The sequence below is a fragment of the Ranitomeya variabilis genome, chromosome 2, assembly GCF_051348905.1.
Source record: "Ranitomeya variabilis isolate aRanVar5 chromosome 2, aRanVar5.hap1, whole genome shotgun sequence".
NCBI lineage: Eukaryota > Metazoa > Chordata > Amphibia > Anura > Dendrobatidae > Ranitomeya > Ranitomeya variabilis.
The window spans coordinates 590,470,951-590,497,683 of NC_135233.1; the positions used below are offsets into that span (position 1 = coordinate 590,470,951).

General features: G+C 43.3%; 1 protein-coding gene across 2 annotated transcripts in view; it reads right to left on the reverse strand.

Annotated features, from left to right (window-relative positions):
* Positions 1-26,733, reverse strand: part of CDH11 (cadherin 11) — a 154,116-nt gene that overhangs the window by 19,995 nt on the left and 107,388 nt on the right. The window contains exons 5-8 of one of the 2 annotated variants that reach the window (XM_077288389.1): positions 19,564-19,731; positions 19,276-19,463; positions 17,267-17,520; positions 2,800-2,933 (exon numbers count right to left, since the gene is read on the reverse strand). In XM_077288389.1, the coding sequence (XP_077144504.1) occupies positions 2,800-2,933; positions 17,267-17,520; positions 19,276-19,463; positions 19,564-19,731 (744 nt within the window). Of the gene's footprint in view, positions 1-2,784; positions 2,934-17,266; positions 17,521-19,275; positions 19,464-19,563; positions 19,732-26,733 lie in introns of both variants that reach the window. The other variant, XM_077288388.1, reaches the window with a different exon arrangement.

Genomic DNA, 26,733 nt, shown 5'->3' on the forward strand with positions numbered 1-26,733 from the left:
GAAAAGATGTTCTGCAGTAGAGGCGCTAAACACGATCCCTGTTAACCTCACAGGAGAACGCTACCCTCACCGGGGCAAGGGAACAGGTAGTGCACGCACACGAACTCCTCTCCGGAGGTGCCGGAATTCTAAAGGCTACACGCCTGCCCTGAGCACTTTTCTGAATCCTGCTCATACAGGTATTGTACATATGACCTGGTTTTAAATACATCAGATAGGGATTACATACATTTGGTAGAGCGGCTTAATATATATTTTTTGCAAAAAACGTATCAACCAAATACCCTGTTTTTTCCATCTTTTTACCAGCACTTGCTGTCTACTGTGATTTTTTTGAAACAGAGTGTTTTTGGTTTTACTGTGCTTTTTTGTGTTTTCAAGTCTCTTGGTGGTGTGAACATATCTCTACGGGCTTGTTCACCGTGCGCGCAGCTCATGTGTTCTGGTTTTCACACGCAGACAAGTCCAGACTACTGTTATGTTCACACACTCATAATGTATAAATGATCTTAGCACTCCGACGTGCACTCCAAGAAACCTTTTATATGTTCCTGTTCAAGTCCAGTCAGACAGGACCTTGTTCGGGGACCAATCTGGAACTGCCACAACACCTGAGCAGCTGACAACTGACCACCAATGAGAGGTCGCCACCTAACGAGCATGCTCAGTAGACAGATTTCTGGACTTAGCCTCTGGAAGGCCTGTTCGCTGCTGCCTATTGCTAGTTACTATAGCTTTGGCTGGAGACCAGCAGTAACCAAGTGAACAGTATAAGTCTGGGCAAGATGCTGGGACCGACATCTTTGCTGAGCAGCCTCCGCTGTGGCCAAAGCAGAATTGAAAACCACATAGGCAGACAAGGCTTGGGATCTACCCCGTGCAGTGGGAGAATCCTGACACCTAACACTCTTCCTGTTCATTTCTATTGTAATATGGCGTGTTGTTCATATACTCGATGTTTTGAGTTTTTTCAACCGCTTTAAAAAAAAAGTCAAGTGATTGAAAGAAGTGACCTGGCCATTTTTCAGGCATTTACCGATATGAAAATTCTCCATAACTTACAAAACAATTCAATGCGAAGGCAAAAAAATGCCCAGAAAACATCAAGGCGTTTTTGCCTGAAATAGATGTAAAAAAAGGAATCGCTATTAAAACGCTGCAGCAAAAGTTAACAAAACATGATTTGGCCCCCAAAAAACAACTTTTCCTAATGCATTATAAAAAAAAATTTTTGACTGCCTAAAAAAAACAAACAAACAAACGCACTGTCATCATACCGTAAGGAGTTAAACTGCTGCAATTGCAGCTAGATCTGATAGCGGCAGATAAACCTGGCTGCCACCTGTCCATCACAGCCACCAGTCGCCCTGTGTAGAGCAGGCTCAGCCAGCTCAGTACATACAGTCTGCATTGCTGGACCCTCAAGTGGACCCATTGGGTAAAGATGGCCCCAGTACTTGCCCGATACTGGCACAGGCTCTGCTAAAAATATCAATCCTGCTTCCCACCTGGTGATATTTACATAACCCAATCTACATAAAAAAATCATCCACACGTAGCGCCACCACAGCATAGTGCACCCACGCTATTTGCTCAGGGCTTTGCTCCTTCAAAGCGAACAAGAATGGCAGTGCTACACAAATGGAGAAGAGCGCAGAGGGTCGTGATGGAAGCTGCTATATTTGTACTTCTTAAATAAGGCCTCCTTGGAGTTTTCTTGGCTAAAAACTGTTATCATTTACCCCTAGTGATGTCCTTAGAGGGTCGTGATGGAAGCTGCTACCCTTGGAGTTTCCTTGGCTAAATATTAATATCATTTCCCCCCAGTGATGTTCTTAGACTTCTATTGTCCCTCTTTCATCCTTGGTCTCCCTTTCTCCTTTGCTCTTCTTTTCCGCTACGTGCAGTGCAACACAAATGTAGAATAGTGCAGAGTCGTGATGGAAGCTGCTACATTTGCACTTCTTAAATAAGTCCTCCTTGGAGTTTCCTTCACTAAAAATTTTTATCATATTCCCCCAATGGCTTCTATTCTCCCTCTATCATCCTTGGTCTCCCTTTCTTCCTCGCTCTTCTTTTCCCCACTGTTGACTATGGAGGTCAACTTACTGAAGACTCCGCTACGTGCAGTGCTACACAAATGGAGAATAGCGCAGAGAGTCGTGATGGAAGCTGCTACATTTGCACTTCTTAAATAAGGCCTCCTTGGAGTTTCCTTCGCCATAATCTTATTTGCCCCCAGTGATGTACTTAGGCCTCTACTGTCCCTCTATCATCCTTGGTCTCACTTTCTCCTTACTTTTCTTCCTCGCTCTTCTTTTCCCCACTAATGACTATGGAGCTCAACTCACTGGAGACCACTACGTAAATACTATGTGCATCCCAACACCCGTCACTAATTCACCTTCCCATCTTCATATCGAGTGCTTGACTAGACTAGGTGTCTTATGCTTCTTACTCTACTCTTGGCTCTTTTGAGATATTTCTCAACTGAATTGTCCTCATTTCTATTTTTATTCCATAAAAAAAGTAATTTGAATTGGAAAATACAATTCCAATCAACTATTACGCAAGTAATCCATGATGTAATATCAGCACAACCCACATTGTAGATATCTCACATACACAACCAAGTAAGGTCAGGCCACTTAGCAGATCAATCCGATGCGTTCATCTCTTATATGAGTGATTTCTTCCCAGACTGAGCATGCAGGAAACATCTTGGATGCAGGAAACACTTTCAATTGCTTTCTACAAGCATCTTAGATAATAAATTCACCCCACCTGGGGAATACGTACTGCCTTCGGTTGCTATCACGGAGATGTTGTGCCAAGCGGTGTCCTCTCTATCCAAAGGCTTTGTGGTTTTGATGACACCATCATCTTGGATGTTGAAGTATCTGTCAAGGTCAGTGTGCCGATCGATTGAATACCTAAAGAAGATGATCGCAGAGTAATTAGACAAGAAAATTACTAAGCAGCCCGATGCTCAAGTGTTAGATATTAAAGATTCATTCGAGAGTAGTTTCCCAGCAGCACGCATGGCGAAATCAGAATATTAATGGAATCTATCAAACAACTTTTAAAAGGAAATTTAGCTTCATCATTTATTCATGTCTGCATGTAGGGAACATTTTGCTACATCAGGATCTGCTTTCCTTGCTATTAATGAAAAAAAGAAAAATGTAATGCCAAATATCATATAGTGCAGACTAGTCAATGAACTGATCTTGTACTTGATGTTCTTTCTCCCACGATGAGCAACAGTTGCATGAATGATCGACTCTCGTCATTTGCTTTAATGTATTCCTACACTACATGGAGAAAAGTATTGGGACAGAAGCCTTACTTACTGAATTAAGATTTTTTTTTGAGTCCCACTGGCTCAAGTATATAACATCTGGCTCCAGGGACCCGGTGAATAACACCCATCCCCATTGCGACCAGTATATAACATCTGGGTGGTCCTTTACCCCCCCCAATGTGTATCATCCGACCCCTTGCCCATGGTCATTAACATCATGCCACGTTGCCCCAGTATATAACATCCAGCCCCTCGAATATGGCCAGTCCATCATGCCATCTGTCAATACTAACATGTGACAGACCGGCCGGTGGGGCAGAGGTCAGTGATACTAGTGCGATCCTGTAATAGGAGCCACCGGGGTAACAAGTCTGTTCATGACATTTCTTCCCTCCTAAATCTTCCCCCATCATCTGTGGGTGATATTAGCGAGAACTGAAAGGGACCACAGCAACTCAGCCACAAAGTAGAGACCCCGTAATGTTACAGAGTGGGGTCACCGAATGCTGAGGAGCAGAGGGCAGAAAATTCACCACCGATTTTCGGACTCCATAACCACAAAGTCCAGACCTCCTCTGGTATTAACATTAGCACAAACACTGTACCCCCCTCCAGGAGCTTTATGACCGAGCAGCTGCATGAAACCGTACATCACCAAGCTCAATACTGAGTGTCGGAAGGATGGTGTAAAGCCGCCACCACTGGACTCTGGAGGAACATGTTCTTTTCAGTGACAGATCACACTTCTTTATCTGGCATCTGACGGAAACGTGAGGCTATGTAAATGCCAGGAGAATGTTGCCTACCCGGCAGATGAATGAGAGATAAACACAGTATCTGAATGGGGCTGGAGTGTTCCACCCCATTCACTATTAAAATCCAACCACTGTCTGCGCAGATTACAGCAAACTGGTGGTGGCTCCAGGTATCAGGCTCCAACTGATCTCATGATGATGACCTACTCGAAAGATTGGTCATCAATTGTTCCACGTCAGACAACCTCTTTATAGGTTTCATCACACAGAGACATTTTGGACAACTGTAAGGTCCTTTCTTTTTTTTTAGCATGACTGTGAACCAGTGCACAAAGTACGGTCAACGGTTGGGTAGGTTTGGTGTGAATGAACATGACCAGCAACAAAAAGCCTGGACCTCAACTCCTTCCTCAGAACTGACCATAAATGGAACAATCTAAATAATTTTAAAACCATTACTGAAATTATTTTTAACTTTGATGCTAAAAACTGTCGTTTATCGAAATCAATTGCTCTTGGTGGTAAATGTTACTTTTCTGTAGGACATCGAGTCTATCTAGCTTATCAAGATCAATGACTTTTTGTACAGATGTTTCCACCCTTAACTTTTCGTGAACTGTGTACAATTTGTCAGCATATCAATTCAACACAACCTCCCACCATTCTGTAAACCACACAAAACTTTTCTAAGCATGGAAGCCTATGGATGAAAAAGGCCTACAGATGGCATCCGTCAAAGACATCCATCACATCCATCCAGTCAAAAACATTTATGTTTTATTTAAAAATGGACAATATGGCTAACAGATGGCCGACAGATGGCATCCATCAAGGCATCCATTGGATGTATACATTTTTATTCATGCTTGTTTAACATCTCACGCCATACCAAACATCTTGGGATATGTCAGGTTTAGACAAAAGTTAAAGAAGGACATATCTGTACATGAATAAGGTCTGGAAAATCAAGGGGTTTTAAGTAACAGAATGAGATTGGTGGCTCATTTTCTAACCATAGAGTATATATGGAAATATTCAGGTGATATTATAGAATTCTAGCGTTCTCCAAAGAAATAAGACCAACTGGAGGCATGGTGAATGAGGACCTAGAGAAATGAGTCTCCTACCAAGACTTTATGGCTTAAGGTGATAGAGGGTGATTAGGGGGTCAATCATGAACAACAAAGTACTCTATTTTCCGAGTAATTCTGGCAGTTTTATGTGCTAAGAAAACTATGAGATTGACTGGAGGCACAGAAATAAGGGTCTCGAGGAATGAATCCCTACCAAGACTTTAGGATTTGAGGTGATAGAGGATGACTCAATGGCAAGCCATCAAATTCCGTATTTCTTAAGTAATTAAGGTTGTTTTCATGTTCTACCTTTGCTTCGAGAAGCTATAAGACATCAAACACAATTGTAAAGGTTCCAACGTTAAAACAAAAATTTTAAACCTCCAAAAGCTTTATTAAATAAGGTCATCTGAAGGTGAAATTGAATCCTTTGAAAAGTAAAACTGAGAGTTGGGCACCACCATACACGTTAGACGTTGGCTGAACTCATCGATGTGTATGAGGGTACCCAACTCTGATCTATCAAATTATATCAAAGAAGATGGCATCAGGCCTGTCCAATTTCAAACTTCCAATCCTTTTGTTCTTCCTGAGATAAGAGGGGGTCTGCAGCGGCTCTCCCGTAGAAAATATAGGCGCACACGGCAATGAAAAAGCCCCCGAGTATGGGAGAGTCAGGCAAGATAGGTGCTGGCCAAAACACAATTGAAAGTGGGGGGGCTTAACACTGTCAGTTGCAAACAAAATTTAAAAAGGTTGTACCAAGTGTTCCAGCTTTTCCCTATTGATAGAATAGGGAATAAATTACTAATTGTTGAAGGTCCAACCATTGGGACCACAAGTGATCCTGAACTTGGCTATCTCCGGCAGTGACAGAGCCTTGGCGAAAGCAAAAATTTGGAGTGCGCTCCATTTTGACGAGGCTCTTCAGCCTTATTCTTGGGATTATTGGTGGTCCCAATGGTTGGACCCTCAGCAATTTGTAAGCTATTCCCTATTTTGTCAAAAGGGATAACTAAAGATCTTGGTAAAAACTCTTCAAAATAAATGTCATTCCTGTCCCCGAGTGTCTTATTCGTAATTTTACAGGCTTCAGAGAAGTGGTGGAAGGTAAAATTTTCCAAGCCTGCATTGTAGAACTTCAATAATTTTAATGTGTTCAGCAATATTAAGCACAGCAAGATTATGATGGAGCTATAGGCAGAGGCAATAGTTTTCTGAATACTTAAACTAAAACTCAAGGGAATAGAATATCTCCCAGGCATTGGGATGTCAGAAAAATATATAGAGGACCTTCTCGTGGAAATTCATTTTATGGCCATCGTAAGGGGTTGTGTCATTTATTAGGCTGCAAACAAATGAAAACATTAATAAAGGGCTGTTTACACCCACAGAAGACACCGCCAACAGGCTGGAGAGATTTGTTACTGACAAACTCACAGTTCGGGAGAGAGAGAACTGAAACTGCTCAAGCAAAAAAGAAAATAAAGCAAAAGATAAACAAAAAGTCTAAAACTGCATTCCGTAAATACAGCAGAGATATTTAATATGTAAATTTAATTAAATGGCTCTACTAAATCATGGAACGCTCTTTTCTTAAAGGATTTGTCCCAGTTTAGAAATTATTTAAATTTTTCCATTTTCATTTTTATCTCCTTTCTTTTATTTTACCCCATAGGATAAATCATTTTATCATTCCGTAGGTCACACTTTATTATGACGAGTCAGTATGGAATATTCTTTTTTTTTTATTTATTTTTTATTTCAGTCTTCATTTTTAACTGAGGAAAAACAGAATGATTTAAATTTTATTGATTTTTGTAACTTTATTTTTTACATTGCTTTTTATTTATTAGTCCCCATAGGGGACATGAATGTGAGATTGCAACCTATTGCCACTCCTTGATCACTTTGTGGGGGACAGAGCAATGGTCTACGGAATGGACGGCACGGCTGAAAAGCAGTTCTTAATTATTAAGAGTGGTATTTAAAGGGGCTATCCAGAACTTAACAATTGATGACCTATATGATATGGGTGACTACCACCTCTCCCCCTCGATCCCTATAATGGTGCCCTGTAGAGCCCCATCTGAATGAAGAGGAGGTCGAGCATGTTTAAATCTGATTTATTCATCCTCTATGGAACTACCTCAGATAGCCAAGTTCAGTTCTCTCGGATTTCCAAAGTTTGCCAAATATACTGAGAAAGAAAGCTTAACCTCAATTCTATTCAGAGCCTATTTTTGGAAGTGGGGATGAAGACACTTGGCATAACCCCTTTAAGGACTTTAATTTCTCACAATACAAATTATCATTATTATCACAGCACATAAACAAAACCCTGGATATGCTACAGTGACCTCCACATGTACCGACAAACAAAGCATGTACATCTCCTGCCGACAGTATTCCCAAATCAAAGGTAATGCTCTCGAAAGACTCAAGTTGGGACATGTCAAGCCAAGGGGACAGATAAGTAGGAGCAGTAGTGTAGCTACTAGGGAAGCAGAGAGGGCCATCGCCCCGGGCCCCGTCACATGCAGGGGCCCACCGAGAGTCACTGCCCCTTTTTGTCGAAGCAGATCACCGCACAGGAGGAGAGCAGGGAAATGCCGTCACAGGAGGAGAGAAAGGAAATGCCGGCACAGGAGGAGAGAAAGGAAATGCCGGCACAGGAGGAGAGAAAGGAAATGCCAGCACAGGAGGAGAGCAGGGAAATGCCGGTACAGGAGGAGAGCAGGGAAATGCCGGTACAGGAGGAGAGCAGGGACATGCCGGCACAGGAGGAGAGCAGGGACATGCCAGCACAGGAGGAGAGCAGGGACATGCCGGCACAGGAGGAGAGCAGAGAAATGCCAGCACAGGAGGAGAGCAGAGAAATGCCGGCACAGGAGGAGAGCAGAGAAATGCCGACACAGGAAGAGAGCAGGGACATGCCGGCAGAGGAGGAGAGCAGGGAAATGCCGGCACAGGAGGAGAGCAGGGACATGCCGGCACAGGAGGAGAGCAGAGAAATGCCGGCACAGGAGGAGAGCAGAGAAATGCCGGCACAGGAGGAGAGCAGGGACATGCCGGCAGAGGAGGAGAGCAGGGAAATGCCAGCACAGGAGGAGAGCAGGGAAATGCCGGCATAGGAGGAGAGCAGGGAAATGCCGGCACAGGAGGAGAGCAGGGAAATGCCAGCACAGGAAGAGAGCAGGGAAATGCCGGCACAGGAGGAGAGCAGGGACATGCCGGCACAGGAGGAGAGCAGGGACATGCCAGCACAGGAGGAGAGCAGGGACATGCCGACACAGGAGGAGAGCAGAGAAATGCTGGCACAGGAGGAGAGCAGAGAAATGCCGGCACAGGAAGAGAGCAGGAACATGCCGGCAGAGGAGGAGAGCAGGGAAATGCCGGCACAGGAGGAGAGCAGGGACATGCCGACACAGGAGGAGAGCAGAGAAATGCCGGCACAGGAGGAGAGCAGAGAAATGCCGGCACAAGGAGAGAGCAGGAACATGCCGGCAGAGGAGGAGAGCAGGGAAATGCCGGCACAGGAGGAGAGCAGGGACATGCCGGCACAGGAGGAGAGCAGGGACATGCCAGCACAGGAGGAGAGCAGGGACATGCCGACACAGGAGGAGAGCAGAGAAATGCCGGCACAGGAGGAGAGCAGAAAAATGCCGGCACAGGAAGAGAGCAGGAACATGCCGGCAGAGGAGGAGAGCAGGGACATGCCAGCACAGGAGGAGAGCAGGGACATGCCGACACAGGAGGAGAGCAGAGAAATGCCGGCACAGGAGGAGAGCAGAGAAATGCCGGCACAGGAAGATATCAGGAACATGCCGGCAGAGGAGGAGAGCAGGGAAATGCCGGCACAGGAGGAGAGCAGAGAAATGCCGGCACAGGAGGAGAGCAGAGAAATGCCAGCACAGGAGGAGAGCAGAGAAATGCCGGCACAGGAAGAGAGCAGGGACATGCCGGCAGAGGAGGAGAGCAGGGAAATGCCGGCACAGGAAGAGAGCAGGGAAATGCCGGCACAGGAGGAGAGCAGGGAAATGCCGGCACAGGAGGAGAGCAGGGAAATGCCGGCACAGGAGGAGAGCAGGGAAATGCCGACACAGGAGGAGAGCAGGGAAATGCCGGCACAGGAGGAGAGCAGGGAAATGCCGGCACAGGAGGAGAGCAGGGAAATGCCGGCACAGGAGGAGAGCAGGGAAATGCAGACACAGGAGGAGAGCAGGGAAATGCGGACACAGGAGGAGAGCAGGGAAATGCCGGCACAGGAGGAGAGCAGGGAAATGCCGGCACAGGAGGAGAGCAGGGAAATGAAGGCACAGGAGGAGAGCAGGGAAATGAAGACACAGGAGGAGAGCAGGGAAATGCCGGCACAGGAGGAGAGCAGGGAAATGCCGGCACAGGAGGAGAGCAGGAAAATGCTCGCTTCCTGCCTGAGGCAGCTGCTAGCACAGTGGCAAGTTGCAGAATCTCCCAGTCCCTCCTGCAGTGTGCAGTGCTGACTGACCTGAGGAGATTCTTCCTGGCTGCAGTTTGGTGCACACTGGATTACCTCAGGCTGCGGGGTCCTAGTGCCCACCGTGCATTTCTCTCAGACACTTCCTTCCTGGTCCTCACTGACTGCAGACTTGGTGACTGTCATGGTGACTGGGGGCTGAATGTGAGGACGGGGGTAATGTGAGGGCTGAGGTGGGTGAGGAGGACAGGGCACTGATTATTATAATGTTTGGTTGGATATTATATGCTATCACATGTAATAGTTGCTGTCTGGGGGCTGGAGATAAGTTGGGTGCTTTTGATACTTCCCTTACCAGTATTAGTATAACAAGCCCCCTAAAGTAACCATGCGCTGCATCACATTGAAAGGGAGTCTGTCACCCCCCAGTATATATATATGTGAGCTATTAATATGGGCATATAGGTAATAGAAATGTGACACTGCTCCTGTCTGCCTCATATTAATGGTTTTGTTGCTGAGAAATGTTATATTCTATCTGTATGCTAATGATGTCTTCCAGGCTTCGGGGCGTGCGGTGCTGTAAGAAATCCGTGCCTCCTGTCCTCATTGTAATACTACCCCCCTCCCATGTATGTCAGTTATGGCGCCCAAATCCTGCGCCTGCGCCCTGCACGCCCTCACAAATCCATACCTCATCCTCCCATTTCTCAGCATTGAGACCGTTAATATGAAGCAGACAGAATGCGTAGTTTGCACAGGTTGGATATAGCTATGGACGGTGCAGGAAATGTGAGAAGTCAGATGTGTTGTTGTATTCTCTGCAGACGAGTCCTGGCTGGAGAAGTCGTCATGTCGGTCTGGGCCAGATGGAAAAATGGACGACTCCGTAAGAAGGAACGTCAGCAGTAAGTCAGCATCTATAACTGTACCATGATCTCGTATATGGTCTGCAGGACTGGGGACTACCAATATATGGTCCTCACATAGTAATATGAGTGTTCGTTTTGTATATATATATATATTTTCAATCACAGCATGGTCATCTGCTGATGTTCCCCTATAATCACAATTAGGGTGCACCATGTAGCTGTAGTCAGGATTACCCAATTAGGGGCCCACTCAGATTTTTCGCTAACCCCTAAGCTTAGACCCTAGCTACGCCTCTGAGTAGGAGATATACGTAGATGTGATTCTACAGAATGCGTAGTTTGCACAGGTTGGATATAGCTATGGACGGTGCAGGAAATGTGAGAAGTCAGATGTGTTGTTGTATTCTCTGCAGACGAGTCCTGGCTGTACAAAAATTGTCCTCGAATGTATCTTTTTCAAGGTGCCATATTGAAGAACCTCCTAGTCTGGATGAACTTTCTTGTGAAATTCTTTGGACTTTGTGTGAAACTTCTTTCAGATGACCAAGCCAAACTTTTGAGAAAATGGTCTACTGAAGGCATGGTCTCTCACAGATGACTAATATGCCCATTAGCTAATAACATTTTAGAACAAAATGGTTCTAGGTGAGGTGTGCTCTACTCAAAAAGTCGTTCCTTGGTGCTTTTTTCCTATACTTACATTTTCTTATTGTCCTTTGCTGGTGGCTTTTCACAAACTATATTTTTCCAGAACTTTCGAGAGTCTAAATCCAGTTCCTGATCTCTTCTTTGATACTTTAGCAACTATTGAAGGATGAGAATTTCAACGTTTGTGACCAGAACACATTTCGCAATATTTCTTTGTGTCATCTAACCCCAAGATTACTTTTTTTTCAGTTACATTTATGTTTTGTATTTTGGGAACAAAGAGGGATTTATTTTATGACCTATCGAATGATCACTTAAAGGCAGAAATAGCATAAAAGCTATCCCGTTACATTGTGTTGTCTACGATACTGGAAAATGTCCTAGCCTGACATAAAACCGGCATTTACAGAAGAAGACTTGGGTATTCTGGTTACAAGTGAGCCAAGCAGCAGCACTCAATGTCAGGCAGCAGCTGCAAAAGCAAAAGTAATTTTAGGGTGCATAAAAATTTAGATAAAATCCTGTGATGTCGATATCATTTTATTGCTTTATAGACACGTGGCAATGACGCATGTTGAATATTTGATTCAATTATGGACATCATGTTTTAAAATTGTATGGAAAGTCTAGACATGAATAATTGACAAGAAATTTTGAACTTTGTGGACCTGTTTTTTTTCAACCTATGTAACATAAGCTTTTGGATCAATGGTCAATAATGGCAGAGAAAATATATGGACATCCAGTGCACTATCAATGTATTAGCAAGAGCCTTTTCACTGCGTTAATTTCCTATAGTGGCACTGACTTGTTGGTATAGGGTAACTCATATCTTATATTAAAATGAATGATTACTTAAAGCTGAACTGTCACCAGATTTCACAATGCAAACTTAATGTGGACCTGATGGAGCTAGTGTACTTATTTTTATATTCCCTGCAAAAATGGCTGCATAACCCTATTATAAAAATGAGTATTTACAAGTCCAAAGAGAGAGATAACTCATGAGTCCAACTGTATTCAATCTGCACTGCAGCTTGTACTGAGCAGTGTGAGATCTCAACTGCAGGGAACAGAGGCACTGAGGAGCTGTCAACCAGGCTACGTAAGCAGAGATGCAGCAGCAGAGAGGAGGGACACTGAGAAACTGTCAATCAGAAAAGGTGGTTGAAGATGCACCAGGGAGGAGGAAAACTGAGAAGCTATCAATCAGGAGAGGTGGTTGCAGAAGTAGCAGGAAGGAGTCACACTGAGAAGCTGTTGATCAGGGTAGGGGGTTGGAGATGCTTCTGATGAGGAGAGACCCTGAGAAACTGTCAAACTAAGTGGTTGGAGTTGTAGTAGGGAGAAGGGACATTGAGAATCTGTCAAACTAAAAATGATTGGAGATGCAGCAGGGAGGGTGGACATTGAGAAGATGTCAAACTAAATGATTGAAGATGCAGCAGGGAGGGTGGACATTGAGAATCTGTCAAATTAAATGGTTGGAGATGCAGCAGGGAGGAGGGACATTAAGAATCTGTCAAACTAAATGGTTGGAGATGCAGCAGGGAAGATGGACATTGAGAAGATGTCAAACTAAATGGTTGGAGATGCAGCAGGGAGGATGGACATTGAGAAGACATCAAACTAAGTGGTTGGAGATGCAGCAGGGGAAATGGACATTGAGAATCTGTCAAACTAAATGATTGGAGATGCAGCAGAGAGGGTGGACATTGAGAAAATGTCAAACTAAGTGGTTGGAGATGCAGCAGGGAGGATGGACATTGAGATTCCGCTCTTTACACTCTACTGAAACTGCCCTCACTAAAGTCTCTAATGACCTACTAACAGCTAAATCTAATGGTCACTACTCCATGCTAATTCTCTTGGATCTCTCCGCAGCATTTGACACTGGATCATCAGCTCCTCCTCACTATGCTCTGCTCCATCAGCCTCAAGTACACCGTTCTCTCCTGGTTCTCTTCCTATCTCTCTGACCACTCCTTCACTGTATCTTTTGCTGGTTCCTCCTCCTCTCACCTTCTCCTTACTGTAGGGGTTCCTCAAGGATCAGTCCTAGGCCCCCCTCCTCTTCTCTTTGTATACTGCCCCTATTGGACAATCAGTAGATTTGGGTTCCAGTACCATCTCTATGCTGACGACACCCAATTATACACTTCTTCTCCTGATATCACGCCAACCTTTTTAGAAAACCCCAGTGATTGTCTTACCGCTGTTTCTAACATCATGTCCTCCCTCTATCTGAAACTGAACCTGTCAAAAACTGAACTCCTTGTGTTCTCTCCCTCTACTAACCTACTTTTGCCTGACATTGCCATCTCCGTGTGTGGTTCCACCATTACTCCCAAGCAACATGCTTGCTGCCTTGGGGTCATACTTGATTCCGAGCTTTCATTCACCCCCCACATCCGATCACTGGCTCACTCTTCTTATCTGCATCTCAAAAACATTTCTAGAATTCGCCCTTTTCTTACTTTGACTCTGCAAAAACTCTTACTGTTTTACTTATTCGTCTGGACTATTGTAACTCCCTACTAATTGGCCTCCCTCTTACCAAACTCTCCCCGATCCAATCTGTCCTGAATGCTGCTGACAGGATCAAATTCCTCACCAACCGTTACACCGATGCCTCTACCTTGTGCCAGTCATTACACTGGCTACCCATCCACTCCAGAATCCAGTACAAAACTACTACCCTCATCCACAAAGCACTCCATGGCTCAGCACCACCCTACATCTCCTCTCTGGTCTCAGTCTACTACCCTACCCGTGCCCTCCGCTCCACTAATGACCTCAGGTTAGCATCCTCAATAATCAGAACCTCCCACTCCCGTCTCCAAGACTTTACACGTGCTTCGCCAATTCTTTGAAATACACTACCTAGGTTAATACGATTAATCCCCAATCCCCACAGTTTTAAGCGCGCCCTAAAAACTCATTTGTTCAGACTGGCCTACCGCCTCAACGCATTAACCTAACTATCCCTGTGTGGCCCATTCAAAAAACTTAAACCATAATCAGGTTCCTCGCATCATGTTCTCAAACACTTTATACAGTTAATAGCCCTTTGTGTCTGTACTGTTACATACTTAGGCAGTGAACTGGTTCATGCAGCTTTACATGAACACCCAAGCCTTACACTACGGCTGGTCCGAATAACTAAAGCAATTGTTACCATCCACCTCTCGTGTTTTCCCTTTTTCCTCATAGATTGTAAGCTTGCGAGCAGGGCCCTCATTCCTCTTGGTTTCTATTTTGAACTGTGATTTCTGTTATGCTGTAATGTCTATTGTCTGTACAAGTCCCCTCTATAATTTGTAAAGTGCTGCGGAATATGTTGGCGCTATATAAATAAAATTATTATTATTATTCTGTCAAACTAAGTGGTTGGAGATGCAGCCGGGAAGATGGACATTGAGAAGATGTCAAACTAAGTGGTTGGAGATGCAGCCGGGAAGATGGACATTGAGAAGATGTCAATCAGGCTGGGTGACTGGAGATGCCGCAGCAGCAGAGAGGAAGAATGCTGAGGAACAGTTAATCAGACTACATGGACTTAGATAAAGTCTGAACCTTTACAAAGCTGTTATGGATTTTTAAAGTGAAAACACCAGCTTCACCAAGTGTTAGGGTTGGCAGATTGCACTAAATAAAATTAATAATAAAGTGCAATCGCAACCATGGGTCCACCGTGCAGAGATGGAAAACTGCTGCTAGAAAGCAATGACGGAACACACAGTGAGGGATTGCTTGTACACACAGGGTTAACGCCACTCAGTGTGAACAGGAAGCTGAATTCCAAGCTCTGTTACTCCACAGAGGGGAACAGCACAAACGAGTACGGTGTGCTGTGTCCTGTTAAACGTTACTGAACAAGTACATGGATGGACTTCACACTGCAACTGAGCTGTGTCACTCGCACACAGAAACGAAACAGATGCTCTGCAACTGAGCTGTGTCACTCGCACACAGAAATGGAACAGATGCTCTGTATAATACCCTGACTAGACTTGCTCTGGAACTCTACTGTGTTAACTGCACACATGTAGGAACCAGATGCTAAGCCAACGGGAGACCGTAGAGGCAGATAAGGCTTGGGATCTATCCCGTGCAACAGGAAGATCCTAACACCAGGTCTATGAGATCTATTAAGCAATCTATAAGCATATAATATGAAATCTGGGGACGCATCTACATTATTCAATGTCCAAGTTCATAAATAAATCTATACAAGCCAACACAGCCTGCCCCCCCTGAATGCTGTAGTACCAAATATCACCACTTGGGGCACAAATGTCATCATTCCTTATATTACTCCACGTGTTCTGTTTATATATTGTGTTTAACCCTTTGTATATCATAAACTTGTATTATCAGCAGTATTGGTGGGACGGGGTAGCTGCCAATGCATTCCAACAGATGTGTTTTTAATGATTTTTGTAAACACCATACAGCTTATTGGTCTGCACGTCAATAAATGTAATTGGATAATCAACCTCTGCTCCTGATTATCAATAAGCAGGTGACCTTACAAGCCTCTAGATTCACCAAGGAATCCATTAATGAAACAAGAGTTGGGTTCACTAATCCATAACCCCGTCACTCTGTCTACTGCGTCAGAGCCGAGGTTAACGGCATCAATTTGAGAGATGGAATGTAATGTAGTTCATGTTGGCAGTCCTGTATAATCTCAATGGGACATTAAGTACCTTTCATTTTCATTGTAAGCTCTAACTAAATGATACCGGCTTAACAATCTCGTGACTGAGTGTTTACATTAACTAAGCGGTTTAAGATTTAAGTACCGTGCAAAATACATTGGCTTCGGAGACAGAAGATCTCCAGGAGAAGCATCTTGCCGTCGTCTGGGCGTTCAGGTTATTTATTCATGGTGGCAACTGTGTTTTAATGATTCAGTTCTGCAATTACATTCAGCCCCCAGACTTTACAAAAAAAACTTATTGCTAACGCAGCGCATCATATGTGTATCATCCTGGTCTCATAAAGGGAGAAATATGAAAATCACTTGACTACTTTACAGATTTAAGGGGATCTGTAATCAGTTTTAAAAATGCAAACTGCCTGCATTATTAAATAGATCTCTTAGACTTGATGAGGCGGGTGTAATTACTTTGAAAATCAATGTCAGAATGGCTTTATGATTCTTTACGAAAGTTTAAAACTTAATTTCTGGCTACCTAGCCAGACTGACGGCTCCTCAGTGTTCCTACTCCTTTCTGCTGCTGAATCATTGCTCTTCTAGTCGGATAGATAGCTCCATACTGTCATCGTCCCTGCTGCTGCTGAACCTCCACCCCCCAAGCCTGACTGACAGCTCCTCAGTGCTCCTTTTCCCTGCCGCTCCTGAAACTCCACTCACCAAGAATGGCTGACAACTCCATAGTGTTCCTCCCCCCTGCTTCTGCTAAATGTCCACCTACCAGGCCTGACTGACAGCTCCTCAGTGTCCCTCCTCCCTGCTGCTACTAGATGTCCACGTACCAAGCCTGACTGACGGCTCCACAGTGTCCCTCCTCCCTGCTTCTGCTAAATGTCCACCTACCAAGCCTGACTGACAGCTCCCCACTGTCCCTCGTCCCTGCTGCTGCGAAATGTCCACCTACCAAGCCTGACTGACAACTCCACAGTGTCCCTCCTCCCTGCTTCTGCTAAATCTTCACCTACAAAGCCTGACTGACAGCTCCTCAGGGTACCTCCTTCCTGCTTCTGCTAAATGTCCATCTACCAAGCCTGACTGACAGCTCTTCAGTGTCCCTCCTCCCTGCTTCTGCTAAATGTCCACCTACCAAGCCTGACTGATAGCTCCTCAGTGTCACTCCTCCTTGCTGCTGCTAAATGTTTACCTACCAAGCCTGACTGACAGCTCCTTGGTGTTCCCCCTCCCTGCTGCTGCTGAATCTCTTCTCACCTTACCTGACTGACAGCTACTTAGTGTCACTACTTGCGATTGAGAAGTTCAGCTGATCAAGAGGTGGATGCCAATGAAAAAGAGGATGTCCAGATGGACCAAGCTACCAAAGGCAAAACCAACTGTAACCATTACCAATAATAATCAACTTTGTCCAGAGGAATCTGGAAAATGTTCTCTAAACTTAGGTACAGATATTATGAGAAAAAGATAACAATACCCGTACCTTATCTGGGTGTTTGCTGCATCAGGATCCTTGGCATGGACTCTCCCGACTAAGGTGTCAGGCGGTGCATTCTCGAGTACTTCCAAAGTGTAGCTTTTTTGTAAAAATAAAGGTGGCTCATCTGCATCTTCTATGGAGATCTTCACAGTTGCAGTATCTTTAAATGGTCCTCTACTGAGAAACCTTGGGTCTATGTGGACATTAGCTGCCTCCACCTTCATACTATAGAACTTCTTGGTTTCATAATCTACTGTCTGTAGCAACCAAAAAGAAAGTTTTCAGATTGGCACTGAGATAACTCATGAAGTTAATATGTCCTCCAATAATCAAAAGTGTGACTAGTGTGAAAAAGACATGATAATTGAAGGAAAAACATTAACTTTTACAGTGCTGGACTGATTTATTACCTAAAAAGGACCTATTATTAAGTAAAAAAAATAGCTACATTTTGCCTTTTGTTTTATTTCTGCTACTCCTCTAAGTATTCCGCTTTTTCCTTTTTTAATATCCGCTGTACACTTCCAGAGATATGGACCTTTTTATTCACATGATCCTCTGGGGCGTGTCTAGGCTCTTCTGCATTATTATTGGTGAAGATCATAAAAATAAGAACTGAGTAAAAAGGCTCATATCTCTGGAATTGCGTGGCTTATTTAAAAAAAGAAGAAAGTGGATTACTCGGGAGCTGCAGGAATAAAATAAGAGACAAAAACTGGCCAGTTATGTCTTTGTTGATTACTAACTTTTTTCTGATACAGAGGTCCATATATTCTGTGTAGACATAGAAATAAAGCATAGCATTTTGGCTTCCTGAAGCCATCACTATGGGACGCTTACTACTTACCATATGGCTTATAATTATAAGCAATTATAATACTGTTGACAGTTAGCTCCATAGCTCCCCCTACTGGCAGATGAAGATATCTTAAATATTGAAATTTAACCATATAGGGATTGAGATTCTGTAACAGAAAAGTGATGTTCTGGCCACCATAGAGAGATATAGAAACATTTATAAACAGAACTTTAGGTCTGTGGAATAAACCATCAAAATGCAGCACGGTGGCGCAGTGGTTAGCACAGCAGCCTTGCAGCGCTGGAGTCCTGGGTTCTAATCCCACCTTGGACAACATCTGCAAAGAGTTTGTATGTTCTCTCCGTGTTTGCGTGGGTTTCCTCCGGGCACTCCGGTTTCCTCCCACATTCCAAAGACATACTGATAGGGAATTTAGATTGTGAGCCCCATCGGGGACAGCGATGATAATGTGTACAAACTGTAAAGCGCTGCGTAATATGTTAGCGCTATATAAAAATAAAAAAATAAAGATTAAAATAATGTGAATATTTACTTTAAAGGAATTTTCTACAAATTTAATATTGATTAACTATTTTAAGGACATGTCATTAAAGGTGTTGTTCCTCTTCAAAGATTGTTGCTTTTAGGGTGCAGTGAGGCATAAAAATGAACCCTTGATTGGTCGTACTGGTGAAGTCACGTCGACAGAGTTGTAACCAATCATTGAGCTTAGACTCTCACGACGGCTATATCAGGAGGGTCGATGATCGCAGTGATGATGTCAATGCTGCAGCCAATGAAAAAAGACTGGAGAAGTGGCTAGAAACAGTGCTGGACCCCGAGAGTGTGGGTAACAGCTTGTTTCTTTATTCACCCTGATAATCGTTGAAAGAAGAGACAACCCCCTAAGTATCAAATTGTTGGGGATCTGACTCCCAGCACCCCCATCGATCAGATGATTGAAGCGAAGGGGTGCACTGGAAGTGGCACAGCTCTGTACTTTGTGTAGTGGCCATGAATGGTACTGCAGGCTCACTCAAATACAAGGTAATGGGAGAGTGCTTGTAATACCGTTACTGGCCACTACACAATGTTAGGAAGTGTGAAACTTTCATTGATGGTCAGGTAGTTGATCAGTGAGGGAGTCAGGAGTTGAACTTCCACAGATCTGACATTGATGACCCATCCTAAAGTTCACAACATGACGCTTTACCTTTTTTAGCTTCACGACTCCTTCTTGTGTCTGATAGTCCGTTGTGATTTCGAAAACTTCTGCCCCATCACCATCAAGGATACGATACTTTATCTGCCCATTTTCTTCCAAATCAGGATCTTTGGCTTTTAATCGTCCAACCTCATCCCCTGGAACAGATGCTTCGGACACGGACATGGGGTACGCACCTGTATGGACAAATCGTGTAAATGAAGTCCAAGAGAGAACCTTGGCATGAAAGAATGTGGCATAGGTCTTCAACTAATGGTCTAAAAATGAAACACTCACTTTGAGGAAACTTTGGCGGGTTGTCATTGACGTCGGTCAGTGTTATCGTCACTTTGGTCGTCCCTGAGAGTCCTCCCATGTGTCCCCCCATGTCCTTTGCTTGGATCACGACGTGGTATTGCTCCTTGGCTTCTCGGTCCATGTTTGGAAGCGCCGTCCTTATGATTCCTGGAGAAAGTGCCAAAAGATGAATCAGAACTATGGCGGACAACACTGCTTTTTGGAACAGCTGCTACATTAAGCCACCGACATGTTTATGTGCATAACATGGATAAACAGTGATGCAAAGCATAGTATGAACTCACAACATAAAATACTAAAAAGAAAAGAAGTATATTATTTTATTTTTGTTTCTTAATTTTTTTGTGTGTTTGTATTCAGAAAATTGAACATTAAAAATAAATTAAAAGGAAAAAAAGAAAAAGCACACATCATAATAAATAACATACATAATATAGTACATATTTTTTTAAATAATAATAATAATAAAATAATAATACTATAATAATAATAATAATAAAATAATGTGTTTCAATGATGCCACATTCTGTATGGTGATATAACCCAGCCACATAGACTCTACTCATAGACTCTACTTTATTGCTAAACCATTCAACTCTGCTATATACAATCATGGCCGAAAGTGTTGGTACCCTTAAAAATGTTCCAGGAAATTAAGTATTTCTCCCAGAAAATTATTGCAGTTACACATGTTTTGTTATAAACATGTTTATTTTCTTTGTGTGCATTGGAACAACACAAAAAAATCTGAGGGAAAAAAAAAATTGGAAATAATTTCATGCAGAACCCCCAAAATGGGCCCGACAAGGTCGCAAACCCAGCTTTTTGACACTTGGCACTACATTGTGACCCACAACCCTTTTGTAATCTTCAGATTTTATTATGCCTTGCGCACAACACCCAGTACCAGAGGCAGCAAAACAACCTCAAAACATCTTTGAACCTCCACCATATGTGACTGCAGGTACTGTGTTCTTTTCTTTGTAGGCCTCATTCCATTTTCGGTAAACAGTAGAATGATGTGCTTTACCAAATAGCTCTATTTTTGTTTCATCTGTCCCCAAGACACTTTCCCAGAAGGATTTTGGTTTACTCATGAACATTTTGGCAAACTGTAGTCTAACTTTTTATTGTCTCTGCATCAGCAGTGGGGTCTTCCTTGGTTCTCCTGTCATAGCGTTTCATTTAATTCAAATGTCGACGTATAGTTCACGCTGACACAAATGCACCCTGAGCCTGCAGGTCAGATTGAATTTCTTTGGAAATTTATTGGGGCTGCTTATCCACCATCCAGACTATCCTGTCTTGCAGCCTTTCATCAATATTTCTTTCCACTTCCAGGGAGATTAGCTACCTGGCCATGGGTTGTAAACTTGTTGATTATGTTGCGCACCGTTAACAAAGGAACATCAAGATATCTGGGGATGGACTTGTAACCTTGATTGGTGATATATTTCAACAATTTTGGTTCTCAAGTCCTCCATACAGTTCTCTACTCCTCTTTCTGTTCTCCGTGCTTAGTGTGGCACATACAATGCAAAGACTGAGTCAACTTCTCCCATTTTTATCTGGTTTCAGGTATGATTTTTATATTGCCCACACATGTTCCTTGCCACAGGTGATTTTTAACAAGCATCACATGTTGAAACAATCTTGCTGACCCACAATTTTGGAAAGGTGCCAATAATTTTGACTGACCCATTATTGGTGTTTTGTGTGAAATTACGGTATGCCCAATTTGCCTTTTCTTCTGTTTTTTTCTGTCTTGTTCCAATACACAGAAACAAAATAAATGTGTAATTGCGATAATTTTCTGGGAGAAATACTTCCTTTTCTGCAACAATTTCAAGGGTACCAACACTTTGAGCCATGTACTCAAGTCTGCTATGTTACAGGATAATCTGCAACACCAGTTATGTGACATTGTACTCACCTGCACTGCTGTGTTATGCTGCTATGTTGCAAAGCTTTTTATATACAGTATATTGAACTATCTAGCAAACACAGCTCTTTGAATGAAGTCTGCTATACCACTTCTGCATTGGAATATTTGCTTAACTCAGCTTCCGCATCGCTGAGTCTATGTTGCATGCACGCCACTCAGGATATGAGGACGATACAAAGTTTTTCTTGGAATCCTTGGGAAATTACTCAGGGCGACCAAAAATTAAAATTCTTCACATTAGAGGGGAAATAATGGTTTACAGGCACACAGCTATGCTACAGTTCTGAGCTGAAGTTGATCACATGGGTTTTATTCAAGCTCCTTTTCATCACACAGAATCACTTCTCTTCATGCAATGCTACATCAACATATATGAAAGTCTCCTCACTGATAATTTTTCTTCACAAACAGTGTCTTAACCTAAGCAGAACTATACCTTTCTCATGCAGTGAGGTGGGGAAGAGGGGAATAAGTCTGGTGCTGTAGCTCTCTTTCTTCTATCTTAAGGTAATAAAGATGCTTCTGGCTGTCCTAATTGCTTCTATAATTACAGCAGTCACTTTCCTAGAAGAGCTAGTCTATACAGCTTGTCTGAGTTCAGTTACATGAGACTCTCTAGCTCACCTTACCCTTGGATGTCCAGGACACAATATCAACTTTCCCAGTATCCCCTGTTGCTGAGCTAATCACTCCCTGTCTTGCATAACCATTTTATCCCCTGTAGTTGCTGGTTTATTCAGTACAACTTCAACCTGTCACTTCTACTCTGCTAGAGTGCTGGCCCAGCTCTGCAATGCATTCTGCTGTAAGATCTACTTCATCGCTTAATTAGTTCTGCCACTTTGTTGTTCCTGTTCTGCCTCTGAGCCTCCTGAGCTATTGAGCTCTGCTATTTTGGTTCCTCATTGCTTAGTCTAATTTATTGATTTGTGGATTGCAACTCTGCTATGCTGATTAATATCCACTCGACCACCCTGTGGATATTAAGTGATCTGTCTGTGTTGCAGAACAACCATTCATCAAGGGCTTTGAGGATCCACCTCACTAAGTGAGACATACTTCTGAAACAGTGGCCCTTATAGTGGCTTACTCACTAGATCTAATGTTTAATCTACATTCAATGTCTATGGAACTACTGGAGAAATCACAGTACAGAGTTAAACTATTCTTAGCTTCCTAGCAGTCCCTAAGACAATGACTGGAGCAAAAGCGGACCATGTGCAACTCTGATCCATTCAGGATGGGGCTTTGAAGAAAACCGTTCAAGGGGTTCCAGCGTCCCAATCTTGAGACACAGAAAGTCTTTACAGAAGACATCACTCCTCTATTAGATACCCAGACAAAGGTCCTAAATGAAGTCATTACTCATGTATTAGATACACAGACCAAGTCCAAACAGAAATCAGCACTCGCATATTAGAGACTTGGACCAAGGTGCAAACCATAGTCATCATTCCATTCATATATTAGATACCCAGACCAAGGACCTAACAGAAGTCATCACTCATGTGTTAGATACCAGGATAAAGGTCCAAAAAGAAGTAATCACTCATGTATTAGATACCCGGAACAAGGTGCAAAAAGAAGTAATCACTTGTGTATTACATACCTGGATCAAGGTCCTAACAAACGTCCTCCCTCATGTATTAGATACCCGGGCCAAGGTCCTTACAGAAGTCATCACCCATGTATTAGATAACCGTCCAAGTAACTAACAGAAGTCATCACTCATGTATTAGATAACCATCCAAGTAACTAACGAAAGTCATCACTCATGTATTAGATAACCGGACCAAGGTCTAACAGAAGTCATCACTCATGTATTAGATAGCTGAACCAAGGACCAAATAGAAGTCATCGCTCATATATTAGATAACCGGACCAAGGTCCTAACAGAAGTCATTTCTCATGTATTAGATACCCGGACCAAGGACCTAACAGAAGTCATCACTCATGTATTAGATAACCGAACAAAGGACCAAACAGAAGTCATCACTCATGTATTAGATACCCGGACGAAGGGCCAAACAGAAGTCATCGCTCATGTATTAGATACCCGGACCAAGGACCAAACAGTAGTCATCACTAGTGTTGAGCATTCCGATACCGCAAGTATCGGGTATCGGCCGATATTTGCGGTATCGGAATTCCGATACCGAGTTCCGATATTTTTGCGATATCGGGAATCGGAATCGGAATGCATATTCATGTGTAAAATAAAGAATAAAAATAAAAAATAGGGATATACTCACCCTCTGACGCGCCCTGGTAGTAACCGCTGCAACCGGCAGCCTCCGTTCCTAAGAATGAGCGAGTGAAGGGCCTGCGATGACGTCGTGACATTGTGATTGGTCGCGTGAGCGGTCACATGAGCGGTCATGCGACCAATCACAAGCCGCCACGTCATCGAAGGTCCTTCACTCGCTCATTCTTAGGAACGGAGGCTGCCGGTTGCAGCGGTTACTACCAGGGCACGTCAGAGGGTGAGTATATCCCTATTTTTTATTTTTATTCTTTATTTTACACATGAATATGGATCCCAGGGCCTGAGGGAGAGTTTCCTCTCCTTCAGACCCTGGGAACCATCCAGGATCACTTCCAATATTTGTGTCCCATTGACTTGTATTGGTATCAGGTATCGGTATCGGTGATATCCAATATTTTTCGGCCGATACAATCCGATACCGATACTTTCAAATATCGGAAGGTATCGCTCAACACTAGTCATCACTCATATACTAGATACCTGGACCATGGTCCTCACTGAAGTCATCACTCATGTATTAGATACCCGGAACAAGGTCCTAACAGAAGTCATCAATCATATATTAGATAACTGAACCAAGGACCAAATAGAAGTCATCGCTCATGTATTAGATAACCGGACCAAGGTCTTAACAGAAGTCATCACTCATGTATTAGATACCCGGACCAAGGTCCTAACAGACGTCATCACTCATTTATTAGATAACCGGACAAAGGACCAAACAGAAGTCATTGCTCATGTATTAGATACCCGGACAAAGGACCAAACAGAAGTCATCGCTCATGTATTAGATACCCGGACCAAGGTCCTAACAGACGTCATCACTCATGTATTAGATACCCGCACAAGGTGCAAAAAGAAGTAATCACTTGTGCATTACATACCTGGATCAAGGTCCTAACAAAAGTCATCACTCATGTATTAGATAACTGTCCAAGTAACTAACAGAAGTCATCACTCATGTATTAGATAACCATCCAAGTAACTAACAGAAGTCATCACTCATGTATTAGATAGCTGAACCAAGGACAAAATAGAAGTCATCGCTCATATATTAGATAACCGGACCAAGGTCCTAACAGAAGTCATCACTCATGTATTAGATACCCGGATCAAGGACCTAACAGAAGTCATCACTCATGTATTAGATATCCGGACCAAGGACCAAACAGAAGTCATTGCTCATGTATTAGATACCCGGACCAAGGGCCAAACAGAAGTCATCACTCATGTATTAGATACCCGGACCAAGGACCTAACAGAAGTCATCACTCATGTATTAGATAACCGGACAAAGGACCAAACAGAAGTCATTGCTCATGTACTAGATACCCGGACCAAGGACCTAACAGATGTCATCACTCATGTATTAGATAACCGGACAAAGTACCAAACAGAATTCATTGCTCATGTATTTGATACCTGGACCAAGGACCAAACAGAAGTCATTGCTCATGTATTAGATACCCGGACGAAGGGCCAAACAGAAGTCATCGCTCATGTATTAGATACCCGGACCAAGGACCAAACAGAAGTCATCACTCATATATTAGATACCCGGACCAAGGTCCTCACAGAAGTCATCACTCGTGTATTAGATACCTGGACCATGGTCTTAACAGAAGTCATCACTTATGTATTAGATAACTGAACCAAGGACCAAATAGAAGTCATCGCTCATGTATTAGATAACCGGACCAAGGTCCTAACAACAGAAGTCATCCCTCATTTATTAGATAACCGGACCAAGGACCAAACAGAAGTCATTGCTCATGTATTAGATACCTGGACCAAGGACCAAACAGAAGTCATCGCTCATGTATTAGATACCCGGACCAAGGTCCTAACAGATGTCATCACTCATGTATTAGATACCCGGAACAAGGTGCAAAAAGAAGTAATCACTTGTGTATTACATACCTGGATCAAGGTCCTAACAAAAGTCATCACTCATGTATTAGATAACCGTCCAAGTAACTAACAGAAGTCATCGCTCATGTATTAGATACCCAGACCAAGCACAAAACAGAAGTCATTGCTCATGTATTAGATACCCGGACCAAGGACCAAACAGAAGTCATCACTCATGTATTAGATAACTGAACCAAGGACCAAATAGAAGTCATCGCTCATGTATTAGATAACCGGACCAAGGACCAAACAGAAGTCATTGCTCATGTACTAGATACCCGGACCAAGGACCTAACAGACGTCATCACTCATGTATTAGATACCCGGACCAAGGACCTAACAGAAGTCATCACTCATGTATTAGATAACTGAACCAAGGACCAAATAGAAGTCATCGCTCATGTATTAGATACCCAGACCAAGGACCAAACAGAAGTCATCACTCATGTATTAGATACCCGGAGCAAGGACCAAACAGAAGTCATTGCTCATGTATAAGATACCCAGACCAAGGACCAAACAGAAGTCATCACTCATGTATTAGATACCCGGACCAAGGACCAAACAAAAGTCATTGCTCATGTATAAGATACCCGGACCAAGGTCCTAACAGATGTCATCACTCATGTATTAGATAACCGGACCAAGGACCAAACAGAAGTCATCACTCATGTATTAGATACCAGGACCAAGGACCTAACAGAAGTCATCGCTCATGTATTAAATACCCGGACCAAGGACCAAACAGAAGTCATTGCTCATGTATAAGATACCTGGACCAAGGTCCTAACAGATGGCATCACTCATGTATTAGATAACCGGACCAAGGACCAAACAGAAGTCATCGCTCATGTATTAGATACCTGGACCAAGGACCAAACAGAAGTCATCGCTCATGTATTAAATACCCGGACCAAGGACCAAACAGAAGTCATTGCTCATGTATAAGATACCTGGACCAAGGTCCTAACAGATGTCATCACTCATGTATTAGATAACTGGACCAAGGACCAAACAGAAGTCATCA